The 13,310-nt window shown below is 32.1% G+C and overlaps 2 protein-coding genes across 8 annotated transcripts in view; both read right to left on the reverse strand.

Annotated features, from left to right (window-relative positions):
- LOC103669314 (pancreatic alpha-amylase) overlaps nucleotides 1-1,434 on the reverse strand; it is a 50,123-nt gene extending 48,689 nt beyond the window's left edge. Inside the window, exon 1 of the mRNA XM_040626972.1 lies at nucleotides 1,360-1,434. Within this exon, the coding sequence (XP_040482906.1) occupies nucleotides 1,360-1,367 (8 nt within the window). The 5' untranslated portion in view covers nucleotides 1,368-1,434. The remainder of the gene's footprint in view (nucleotides 1-1,359) is intronic.
- The window catches only part of RNPC3 (RNA binding region (RNP1, RRM) containing 3), a 68,124-nt gene that overhangs the window by 41,850 nt on the left and 12,964 nt on the right, over nucleotides 1-13,310 (reverse strand). Inside the window, exons 8-16 of one of the 7 annotated variants that reach the window (XR_005834077.1) lie at nucleotides 12,620-12,745; nucleotides 11,430-11,581; nucleotides 8,444-8,605; nucleotides 7,308-7,402; nucleotides 7,150-7,208; nucleotides 4,958-5,090; nucleotides 3,957-4,028; nucleotides 2,878-2,921; nucleotides 1,230-2,295 (exon numbers count right to left, since the gene is read on the reverse strand). Coding sequence is in view for 4 of the 7 variants with exons in the window: in XM_008697637.2 (XP_008695859.2) it covers nucleotides 3,969-4,028; nucleotides 4,958-5,090; nucleotides 7,150-7,208; nucleotides 7,308-7,402; nucleotides 8,444-8,605; nucleotides 11,430-11,581; nucleotides 12,620-12,745 (787 nt within the window). In the remaining 3 variants the exon portion in view is untranslated. Of the gene's footprint in view, nucleotides 1-1,229; nucleotides 2,922-3,956; nucleotides 4,029-4,957; nucleotides 5,091-7,149; nucleotides 7,209-7,307; nucleotides 7,403-8,443; nucleotides 8,606-11,429; nucleotides 11,582-12,619; nucleotides 12,746-13,310 lie in introns of those variants that run through there. The other 6 variants (XR_005834075.1, XR_005834076.1, XM_040626976.1 and 3 more) reach the window with 6 other exon arrangements.

Here is a 13,310-nt window from a genome sequence, read left to right on the forward strand (position 1 = left end):
CTCTTTCCCTCTGTGACCTTGCTTCCTATTTCACTGAAAAAATATAATACAACTTTTACATGCTGCTCCTATATATCTAGTAAACTACAAATATCTAGACCTACAGAATCCATCCTTTCTCCCTTTGCTATTAATGAGCTGTTTACACGCCCATCTTTAAAACTACCTCTTCTGTATACCGTATCTGTAGCTCTAACAATAACCCTCTCCTTCCTGCACCATATTTGTTTTTTCCTCTGCTGGATTAGTCCTACTGGATTAGTACATACAAACCTGCTATATCTTCAATCAAAATCAGAATCACAAACCTTCTTGATACTATATCCCCCTGCATTAACAGCCCATTTCTCTATCCCGTTGAAAGCAAGACTCTCTAACACAGTTGTCTTCAATTTGCACTATATTATATTTCTCTCTACCACTCTCTTTAATACCTCCTCTCATTTCTTCCATTCATCAGATCAGTTTGTCAAGGAGAGATCTGTCAAGAACAGATCTGCTACATTTTACCGCCCCGTCCTACCTGAGATATTTTCTTCATTTGGTTTCTACCTATTCTTTATATACCTGACATCTAAAAATGAGCATGTTCAAGGCTTCACTTCTCCATACTTTCAATTCGTATCTTTAAAATTCCCATTTTCCTTATTTCACAATGCTGTGAGGAAAAAGCTGTGATTCACAATAGCATTCCAACAAAGACCAAGTCTTTGGGCATTGATTCTGGTGAAGTTATTATTATATACTCACAAGACAGTATTAGTAAGAACAAATTAAATATATTGAAGTTTTCTTATTAACACACAGCTGAAGCCAGTTTCACTAAGATAATCCAATACTTTTGTATTGGAAACACTGACACCCTTATGTGATAATCTCATCGATTTGGGGGCACCAAAATAAAATCAGGGTAAGAATACAAATTTCCTAAAGTTGGGAAAATCTCCCACTACTAAAAAAATGAAATGAATAACAACAAAAAACAACAAAACTTATAGCCAGACAAACAAAACCACTCCTAAAATAATTAGAAGAGATAAGAAATAATATTACTATTAAAAAAAGTATGTTTAAGTGCATTGGTATCCAAGTAAGAATGAAAAAAGGGCAGTATCTGTAATCATTAAAGAAAATTTCTATTTACTATTGTAAAATTACCTTCAAAATTTTATGTAATTATCAAATTACATTTTCCAAATGTATTGAACATAAAAAAATTAAGAATACTATTTTATTGGAAAGAAAATAATTTATTATATATGAGGAAGATGATTAAAATACATGTAATATATCTCCAATATACTGATTTAAATGCATATAGATTTAATTTTTAAATATACTTTAAAAGCTGTTACGCACAGTTCCATAGCCCAGGTGTCAATTTCTTCTCCTTAAAGTTGAAAAGCAGTTGGAAGACATGGAATCAAAAGGAACCTAAAACACCATAAGAGTTCATTAAAAATAATTATGATTATAAAACAGTTCATTAGTTTTAAAATTACTAAAAGCTAACACATTCATATTTAGAAAATTAGTGAATCATGTCAGTACTACAAATTTTTAATTGTCTAAATAAACAGCTTATATAGAAACTGATTTATAACATTAAAAAAAACATTCTGTCTCTACAAAAAATAGCAATTTCAATATCTGTAACTTTTTGTACTTTTGAGTACAAATAATTATTAATAGAATTTTGAATTGTTTTCCTAGTACTAGCAATAGAAGGATCTGCAAGAAATGTAGAGGCTCCAATTCTTGATTTTCCTACTTACAGAAGGGTGGATGGCTAGGTTGGTATTGAGCACCTAACCATTTTAATCTAAGAAACTAGTATCCAAACTGGTCAGCCCTTGGAACTACTAAAGACACCTTTCAAATTAGATTCTTGGTCCCATTCCCAAAAATTCTGACTTATTAGTTTTAGGAGAGAGTCCAGGAATCTTTCAATGTAAAAATCCTTCCTCAGTGGTTCTCAACCTCACTCACATATTAGGAGGTTTGAAAAATTCCAGTATGTATGCTGTGTGCTAGACCAATTAAATCAAAATGCGGAGAAACCAAGGCATGAGTACATTTCAGCTTTTTTTTTTTTCTTCATCAGATTTTTTTTAAATTTCCCAGGCAATTCCAAAATGTGGCCAAGATTAAGAACCACCTTCTGGGTAATTCTGGTTATCAACCAGCCTGGAAACCACTATTACTACATATACCTACCAGATTGTTTCTTTTCACTTAATGTGCTACCCTGAGTCAACATTAAGTCTTCTTCCCTCTGTTCCTCTTTTCTCATTCCTTTTGTTTTGTTTAGAAAAAAAAAGAGGAAAAAAAATACTTCTACTTGCTATCTATCTCAAAGGAAATATGAATAATAAAACCTCAGATGTGAGGTCTGCTACTCTTACTTGGAATTTCAGTTATTTTAATTTTCAATATATATATTTCTTTAATCGCAAAAAATGCTTTCCCCAAACAAATTTTACAATACATTTTAGAGAACACCTAAACCAGATATATCATAAAACAGAAAGCATATGCTATTGAACTAGGTTTAGGAAATATATAAATATAAGAAACAAAACGAAATTCTGTGTTGAAACAGATGCATACATTCTCCAAGTAAATAAGTTGACCTGATTCACTAACTTTCCCTAGAAAAATTACATAACCTCAAGAACAGCACAGAAAATTCAGCAACAGATCTAAAAAACATGTAAGGGATTTGTCCAATCAACATTGATTATTTTAGAAATATCTCATTTGAATAAATCATAAAAAATTATTGCTTCATCTGAATCAATGGGTAGGAGAGGGACAAAACATTTCTAGGAAAAACAGAAAACACTGCCCCAAAAAGGATACAACAAGAAAGGATACACTTTGTATGACAGTAATACAGCAGTATTTACGCAGGAGTGCTTCTAAAGAAGAACAGCAGAATGCAGTTTAATTTTTTTTCTCAGTTTTCACATTAGATTTATAAATAAATGATTTTTTAAACACACACTGAAAATTGTTACTTTTTAACTGTTCCACTAAGGTATTTGTAAAAATTTTGACTACATTAGTATAGATACTTCAGAAAATTCAAATATTCAAGGCATTTCGCAAAAGGAATAAACATTAAGCAAAAATTTCCCTTATTTAGTTATATGATTTTTTCAGCTTAACACCAGTAAAGTTGACTGAGTTACTTCATCTTATTCCAAACATAAAGGCAGAAAGATTTAAAATAAAACAAAAAAGAATATATTTCCACTCAAGTTTCTTAAATCAAACAATATAACACAAACTCTGAAGTTTAAAATGGTTAATTCTATCATTTTTAATCATTAAATTACTGAAGTATGCATTAAAATTACTTGTTTGAAAGGCAAAACATTTCATTCCACAAAAAATATGTAAATAGTACTGTGACATGTGTCATCAGTAATGCAAATTCACAGGCCCCATTAAGAGTGACCAATTTATCTTGGCTTGGTGGACACTTTCCCAGTCTCAGCACAGGAAAATTGGCATGGTTGACTACACAAGGCTCCTACTCCAGACCTACTGAATCAGAAACTCTAGGTGAGGGTGAACGGAAGCTTAGCTAACTGTTTTATCAGCTGTTCAGGTGACTGTAATACATGTTAAAGTTTAAGAACCAGTGCTTTCCTGTAGGTTGAAAAAGTTTTAAGACAAAGACATACTTCCCTCATAAATTCATTGTCCAAACTTAATTTTACATACAGATGGGCTTTATTCTGTAGCTATAATTTTGAAATTTATTGGCAATTAACTGCAAAGACAGTGACGCACACAGAGTGATAGAGATATGGATGGATAGATGGATCAACTGATCAATTATCCTTTAAAAACCTTAGGAGATACCTGAATTATCACTCTAGCAGGATTTTATACTTTCTTTATCTCAAGAAAGTCTTGTTCTTTTATTATGTTATATCCACACTTACCTTCTTTAATTTTTAACACTTCCTTTTTCCTTCTTTAGAATCTTGTTTTGGTCTAGCAGATCGAGCAAATTGCTAATATTTAAAAATTAAGGTTTCTTACACAAACAGGACAGTAGTCTTCTCTAAATAATTAAGAACTTCTTAAATTTTAAAAACTGTACTCCTACCCTACATTATCTCTTATAGTTGTCTTCCTACTCTCAGCCATCTGTCAATTTTTTTTTTCTTTTTGCGTGCCTTCTATCTGCTGCCCATGGTTTGCAAAAGTAAAAAATTTACCTTTTCTTTATAAACATTATTTTTTATACCTGGATCTTCACTCCACCTATCCCACTGATTTCTGGTTTGCAAAATGCATTAACTACTAAAAGCAGAATGTTTTAATCAATGATATAGTTTGGTTGTTAAAATTTTCAAACAGAAATATGAATTATACTATAATAAAATATAAAAGAGTAAAACTATAATGAATCATATTTTTTTAATGACTCCAAGTGTATTTGTAGATACTGTAATATTTCAGGTTTAACCTAAAAATGTACTCCTGAACTGTATAAATGAAATGTTTAGACATGGCTAAATCTTAATTACCTCATGCTACTGAGGTTCCTTTATTTTTCAATAAAAATCTAAACACCCATGTGACTCAGCTAAGTATGTTCATAACTGAGTATCTCAAGCTAGAATGCCAGTTGTTGAGATTTCTAAAGGATAACTTAAAAATTAGTTTCAAGGGGTGCCTGGGTGGCTCAGTAAGTATCTGCCTTCGGCTTACATCATGATCCCAGGGTCCTGGAATCAAGCTCTGCATGGGGCTCCCTGCTCAGCAGAGAGCCTGCTTCTCCCTCTCCCTCTGTCCCTGCCCTGGTTCTGTCTGTGCTCTGTCTCAAATAAATAAATAAAATCTTTAAAAAAAAAAAAAAAAAGTTTCAAGTATACCCTTCTACAAAAAAAAAAAAAAAAAAAAAAATTGTCTTTTGAATGGATTATTTAAAGGATACAACCACCATAGGTTTTCCAAAAAGAACATATCCATTAGCTTCCTTTAAGGCTTTTGCTGCTGCTTTTTCATTTGGAAGTCCAATGAAAGCTTGTCCTTTCATGCGACCTTCTTTCATCAAACGTATATCAAACCTAGAAGTCAAGGACGAAAAAGAGGTTTTGATTTGAAGAAAGCAAACAGTTTTGATCAGGGGAATAAAAAATGTGTTTGCTATATCAGAGTAAAAACTATACTGTCTGATTAGAACATTACTCAGACTTTCTAAAATTATGTTTTGTATACTGTTGATTCTAAGTAAGTTTGATAATGAGCTTATATCTATCCTTCTAAAGCTATGGTAAGTGTATTTATATAATTTAAAAATTATAATACTAGAAACTATAAAAGCAAACTTAAATTTTTATTTCATATCTCTATGTCTAAAAAATTTCATACAACCAACTCAGTACCATCTACTCAAGTGACAAAAACCAACTATCTAACCAATAGAAAGGCTGAGAGGAACCACAGAAAGTGACACAGAACTTCAAAGTAGGAAATGACCTTATAGATCATCTAGTCAAATTCATCATTTTACAGGTGACATCTACAGAGAATGAGTGACTTTTTCAAAGTATAAAGATAGCTAAAATTAGAGAAGAAACATAAACCAGATTTTATTCCAAGTGTAATGTTCTATTATTCCATATTTATTTTTCAACATTTTTGGGAAAACGATATTCAAAAATCAGAAAAACCAGACCATAATTTACAACTAAAGTACTTCCTACAATTGCAATAGTGTATACAGAGTGTTAAAAAATGCAGTGGTTTTTTTTAAGTCATACAACTAGTCCCACGGAAGACAATTATTAATTTATCATTTTGATGTATATAGTTTTCTCCATATTCTTCCCCCTCAAATTCTAATTGCAGCAATACTAAGAATAGAGGAAATGGATATACATAAATATTTATGTACACGAAACATTTCATACATATATTTTTTTTCTGTTTCTTATAATCATGATTCAAAGGCAGCAACAAGAGAAAGGACCAGCATTTTGCATGTGTAGCAAAAGAAACTTTTGGTATACTGAAAAGAAATCTGCCACTAATGAGTATAAATAGGCCAGATAAGACTTTAAAAGATTAAAATAAAACTTAGTTACAGTTACTCCTCCATTTTACCCCCACTCAAAGTCTATCTCTTTACCTTTTCTACTTTTCCCTACTTCTAACTTATATGGCCAAGGGTCTTATATACTTTGGAGCTAACTAATTATGGCATTTTAAAGAATGAAATTCTAATTCTATTAGTTTTTATATCATTTACAAATCATATCCCTTTCTTTTGCTCTCGCAAAATTGGGAGCCTTGTTTAATGCAGTTTAATTTAAAGAAAGGAAGTTACTGCCAAGGTTAAGGATCTGAAAAATTTTGCCAGACTGCTATATATATTCCTGAATGAGTTATTAACACTGTAGTTTTCAAAGTGTAGTCTTTGGACCAGCAGCTTTGGCATCATCCATGAACTTTTTTAGAAATACAAATTCATAGGTTCAAACTAGATGGACCCAGGAAACGGTTTTACTAAGCTCTTCAGGTGATTCTTATGCAGGTTAAAGTTTGAGAGCCACTGGTTTAGAGCTGGAGATTAAGGCTGGAATTTATGCTGTTTGTATAAATAAAGTTTTACTGGAACTCAGCATAAATATTAGTGTGTGTATTGTTTATTCCTGCTTTCATGCTACAAAGATAAAACTGAGTCACTCCAACAGACACTGTATGGCCTGTAATAAAATAAAAATACAAAATGTTTACTATCTGCCCATTTATGAAGAATTCTGACTACTGCTTTAGACATCTAAAAATTATGCAACAGATAAATTTCCTCTTATAGTTTTTTTTTAAAGATTTTTTATTTATTTATTTGACAGTGAAAGACAGCCAGCGAGAGAGGGAACACAAGCAGGGGGAGTGGGAGAGGAAGAAGCAGGCTCCCAGTGGAGCAGGGAGTCTGATGCAGGGCGCGATCCCAGGATTCCAGGATCACACCCTGAGCTGAAGGCAGATGCTTAACGACTGAGCCACCCAGGCACCCCTCCTTTTGTAATTTTTATCGCTAAAGGGAAAGTGCAGGGATTTAAAAAAGGGCTAATTTGTAACAGATAAAACCAAACATAATTTGAGAATATGACTTCCACTTACATTATCCGTTGTGTTTCTGATGAAAAGTCAACATATCTCCCAAAAATAAATTTAAGGTCCTAGAATTTAGTAAGAAAAAGACAAGTAAGAAGGTTCAGGTAAAAAAAAAAAAAAAAAAAAAGTAAAATAATAAAGTCAATTTATGAATTTCAATTTACCTTTTCTTGAACATGTTTAGCTAAATTCTTTACATAAATTCTACAGTTTGGTTCACCAGGTTCGTAACTTCTGAAAACTGAAAGTGTTTCCATTTCTTATTTAAAAGCAAAACAAAAGGAGGACATACATTAGGATATTTTCATTAATTTTCTCAAAGAAAAACTATAACAACCTTCAAATACAAGTGTTAAATAGACAGAACAAGCATTATGAGATGTCAAAACCATAACCATTAATTAGCAATGTTATTAATAAAAATACTCTTGAAAAATCTGAATTAAGCTTAAAAATGTCATGCCATCGAGAATAAATAAAATTTGTCCAATAAAGTATCTACTATTGAAGCTCCTTTACGATGAAGTTACCTTATTAAAAAGACTGAAGCAAATAAAAATGTTATCAATCATTTGTATCATTGTCTTGCCTAAAGTCAAATTTCCCAAACCACCAGGCACCAACATAGTCAAGCGGAAGAATGAATTATTCAAACCTAATCAAGTATTTCATACAAACTGTGGCTTCTGAATGCCTCTAACACTACTCCTAGTATCAATAATCAGTTCCAGACAACAGATGTTCTATGCAAAAATGCTAGTTGGATGTTTATTTCCATTATGGGAAACATTATGTTACATGTCAATCTAAAAACCCTAAATAATTTCCTAAAATGTACTAAAACAGGAAAAATTCTTTAGAAGTAAAAAAAACTATCATATTAGGATATAAAATCTTTAAACAAAGACTTTTAATTACCAAATAATTGAAACTTTTTTTTTTAAACAACTGCTTTGCATGCCTCTTAAACCCAGGATTGTAATGATATATCCACTGTATTTGGAATACAAAACTCCAGACCACGGGCCACTTGATTTTTTTTAAAATGTTGTATAAAAAGTTTTAGGAATGAAAACAAAAATATTTTTTTCCAATCATAGACAGACTGAAAACACTATATCAAGAGACACTTTCCTCCCTACATAACATGGGTATTAAAACCAAAAGCAGTGATTAAAAACATTAACTGGAAAGAGGTTTTCATAAATACGCCTTAATTAAGGTAAAGAACATGAAGAGATTTGTTGTTTCTGACGCATCAGAGAAATGGAATAAGCACTGGTTTATTTCATGAAATTACCTTCTCTAGAAATTCTGCCTTTTTCCAACTCCCTTCTAGAAATACATTCTGATGGCATTTCATCACAGTCCTCTTTAATCTCTTCTGTGATGTTCAAATTAGGTTTAGGGAAGATTTTTCCAAATCCTACATTGGGCGCATCACCTTCAGTAGCAGGTAAATCTAAAAGTTAACATTAACATCAGCCATTAAAAATTCCTTCCCTTCAAAACAGGTTTTGTTTTCCATTTTTAGTCTTTAAGGTATCTTTTGGCACTAAAACTCTTTAGTGTTTTTCTGAGTGCTTTAGAACAGGGGTAGGCGAACTTTTTCTGTAAAGGGTCAAACAGCAAATATTTTAGGCTTTGCAGGCCGTATCGTTTCTGTCATGGCTATTAAACTGCCATTGTAACATGAAAACCGCCAGACAATAGCTAAATAGCCAAATGGTTGCTTTGTGGTGCTACTTATAGGGCCTGCAAAGTGGAAAGAAAATGAATTCATTTTCAATGTATTTAGTCTAAGGTGCCAGAGGGGCACCTCAAAAAGATGAAATGTATTGGGCAAGACAGGCAGAATGTGTGTTGGGGTGGGGGGTCAATAGTGAGTATTTTGTTTAACCTATCCACTTTGAACTATTAATAATTATATTAAAGAAATTTGTAGTTCACTAAATAAATCACATAATTATCAAAGGCATTCTGTAATGGAATGTGGTCATTCAAGATTATTTATACAAAGGGTTTGAAGACTTCACAGTGCTACACCAGAATATTATGAAACAGCCTTTGATCTTCAATCCTATCAAAGAGGATTAAAAGATTAAGATCAGCACATATGCTGAAATCATAAGACAAATGGAAATTTAAGGATACCAAAAGCCTCATTAAACCTTTCCCCACCCTCCCACTAAAAATTAGCGAATTCTACTCTTGGATCCTATAAGCAGTAAAGAAAAACAAGTATTCATACTAAGAAATTACTCAATTAGGATAATTCAAAAACACGGCAAATTTTTAATTTTAGATGTAACAAAATGGATTCCATTTACAAAACATGAATTTTAGCTTCAGCAAAAATTACACTGGCACAGTAAGGATCGGGTTAAATATTCACTAGAAAAATTCTAGTCACACTACCAAAAAATAAACAAAAAACTAAAAAGATATGAAAATGATGCAAAGAACATGCTAAACTTAGGATTATAAAAAGTTTCTTCATAATGCTGAAAAACTGTTGTACAAACAGAACTGCGGCCTGAAAGCATCAATAAGAGAAAAACTTAAGACTGCGTCTACTGTTACTTCAAAGTTACTACCTGATACTGATGTAAAATGGGAGGACTATCACCCTCTCATACTGGTCTCCACCCTTGAATAAATTAAGCTTAAAAAAGTAAAAATTTGTGTCTAGGTGACTAACATGAAATAAGAAAGAAAAATATACAAGAAGAAAAATATAAATATTGAAACAAAAAAGGACCTATCTGTGCCCTACCTACTGTTCATTTATTCAACAAACAATAATAGCTAATATTTATACATTTGCACCATGCCAAGCATTTTACTTGGATCATCTTGTTTCTCACTCACAGCCAGTATTTATCATCTACTCTTTGTGATAAGCACTGTGCTCTGGGGCAGGGGTTCTGCATATGCTGCCTCTCTGGAAGAGATTATGATCCAATGGCTGACCCAAGGCCACCCCTAATGCCAGCAGGGCCAGAACAAGAGTACCAATGGAGGCCTCATACCATACATCGAAATACTGTAAAGTTACAAATCAAGTTTAACTGTTAAATAAAATACGTTCTATTCTCCTTAATAATAATAAAAGAAACTATCTGAAAAGGCAATGCATTCTCACTAACCTTGAAAAAGACAGGAATTAAAACCAGTTTCTCCACTCACTATATTTGCAACACTTACTGGAACTCTGATCACATATTCACGCAAATGCTCAAAGATAGATGTGCAAAAATGTATGTTCCAGTAGTTTCTCAGACAGTAAAAAAAAAAAAAACCAGGGACAGCCTCAACTTCTATCAACAGAGCATGAATAAAGGTTGCTATAACTGTACTATGTAGTATTATGCAGCCATAAAAAAATAAGGTATATATTTTTATGTTGATACAGTAAGCTACTCCCACTAGACTTTAAACTCCTAAAGATCAGAGACCACATCTAACTTGTCCTCTAGTGCCTAGCATAGGGCCTGCTATGCTGTATGCTTTCAATAAGTCAATATTAAGTCAATGGCAAATACTACCTAAAACATGATGCCCATTTAAAACAAGAGGAGAAAATGTGTTTACACATGTATAGGATAAGGTCTGGAAGAATAGCTATATTCCAAATTATTACCAATGGTAGTGAGATAGGGGACAGTGGGGTCTGAGGTGGTAAAACTTAAAATTTTTACTTTATATACTCCTGTTTTGATTACCTTTTCTATAAGTTTGTATTATTCATGAAATTATAATTTAAAAAGGAATGTGTCATTATAGTGTCAAATTAATGCCTAAAATAAATAGAACGAATATCTGTAATTTTAATAAATTGTCTTTAAACTTAAGAACAGTATCTTAGTAATTAATCTTCCATGACTTTTGGATAAAAAAAAATATTTACATGAAATCTACAGTACACACAATAGTCACACTGCTTGTTTCCTAATCAGTAATACAAATATACTAATAAAACCACAGAATATCACATCTAACAAACAATGAAAAAGTAAGTCAATTGAAGAAGTGTTCTATTGTATTTTTAGTGTAAACATCAGCAAAAGCCAGACTCAGTTTCACCCTAAAGTTCATTACTAGCAAGGCAACAATAATGGTTTCATCATTAAGCATTAATTTTAGTTATATGAAAAAGTTCAAAATGGACAGCATTCCATGATGTTAAGGAAGATTAACTGCATGCTTTCAAAATTTAATTCTAACACAAAAAGTAGAATGAGAATAATTTTACACAGCATATCAGAGAACTAGAATATACTTACCATAATTTTGCTCTTCAAAATTTTGTTCTTTTTCTAGATCTTTCTTAAATGCAGATGGCATGTCAGTAGATATATGAAATTCAATTTTCTTATTACCTACAGGTTGTGGTTGGTCAAATACATCCGAAGGTAACAGCACTGGATGTAAACTGCTGTTTATAAATAGTGACAGCATTACTTTGCAATTGCAAATAAAATCCTAAGTAAAACATTATTCCTATTTACCTTAAATTAACACTGACAAAGCGCTCATAATACCATAAGCATTGCACAAAATAACTTACATTTAATACTTCAATAAATCCTAACAAATTTTCAAATATGGATACTATTAAATTAATAGTTAAATAAGGAGACAGATTGAGGGATATCACTCATTAAATGACAGAGACAGTACTTCGGGACTACTGAATCCAAACTTAAGGATATTTACCAATATACAAAGACGTTCTTTCTATGTTTAATATAAGAATTTTTATGTACTGTATTCTACATACTACATAATAAAGCTATGCTGTCCAGTAGAATTGCCACTAGCCACATGTCCTAATGAGCACTTGAAATATTGGTGTCCAAATTAACATACAAATATATATAATACACACCACACTAAGACCACTTTGTACAAAAAAGTGACACATCAATAATTCTTTGTATTAATTATATGCTGAAATAATATTTTGGATATAATGGGTTAAATAAAATATGTTATCAAAATTAATTTCATCATCATTTTAATCCTTTAATGTGGCTACTGGAAAACTGAATTTGGTTCACGTTATTTATCTTTAATTGCTCGGTACTGTGATAGAGATTAAAAGCATGGGACTGTGGTATCAAGACACACATAGGTGAGAAACATACATCATATTTATACTTAATGAGAAATAAAAAAACAACACAGATTAAGGACTTACTCTTTCAAAATGGAAACAAGATTTCTAACAAACTCCTTTCTCAATTTATGAAGTTACTTACAAGTTCAAGGGAAATTTACATTGCAGATTGGCTAAATGAAATTAAAATTGTAATTAATGTTAACTTTATGTGATTAATATACTGAAATATATAGAATTCCACAGCAAACAGGCAGGTAAAATGTCTGCCATAATTGTTTATAAATTACATGAGTTAAGCAAGTAGACAAAGTACACAGAAAACCCTTATTTCATAATCCAAAACAAAATTACCTGTGTGGAGCAGATGAAGGTGTTTTCAACATATCCTTTATTTTTCGCTTTTTTCTCACATGGTGCTGCTTTATTGTTTTTGGCCTTTTGGGCTGAAGATTCGCTAGTTCCATTAGTTTGGTCATTCTACATTATGAAAATAGGAAGTAAAAACAAGAAATTCTTCATGTAGAAGCATATAATATAAACTATAAATATATATTATACATGTTATATTACAAATTAAGATTTATATAGTAGAAGTATAGTTTCTAAGCCATCAATTTAGATAATTTAAAATAAGCTCAAGTTCTGGGGCGCCTGGGTGGCACAGCGGTTGAGCGTCTGCCTTCGGCTTGGGGCGTGATCCCAGCATTGTGGGATCGAGCCCCACATCAGGCTCCTCCACTATGAGCCTGCTTCTTCCTCTCCCACTCCCCCTGCTTGTGTTCCCTCTCTCGCTGGCTGTCTCTATCTTTGTCGAATAAATAAATAAAATCTTTAAAAATAAAATAAAATAAAATAAGCTCAAGTTCTAAATTTCCTTGGCCAACTTTCATCTTATTTTAAAGGAACTGGGAATTTACTTAATTTTAATTAATTAATTAATTTTTTAGGATTTATTTATCTGAGAGAGTGCGCGCATGCGCACGCACACACGCACCAGCAGGGGGTGGGGGGGGGATGAGAGAGAGAGAGAATCTTAAGCGGC

Source organism: Ursus maritimus, unplaced genomic scaffold (assembly GCF_017311325.1).
Source record: "Ursus maritimus isolate PB19 unplaced genomic scaffold, ASM1731132v1 scaffold_12, whole genome shotgun sequence".
Lineage (NCBI taxonomy): Eukaryota > Metazoa > Chordata > Mammalia > Carnivora > Ursidae > Ursus > Ursus maritimus.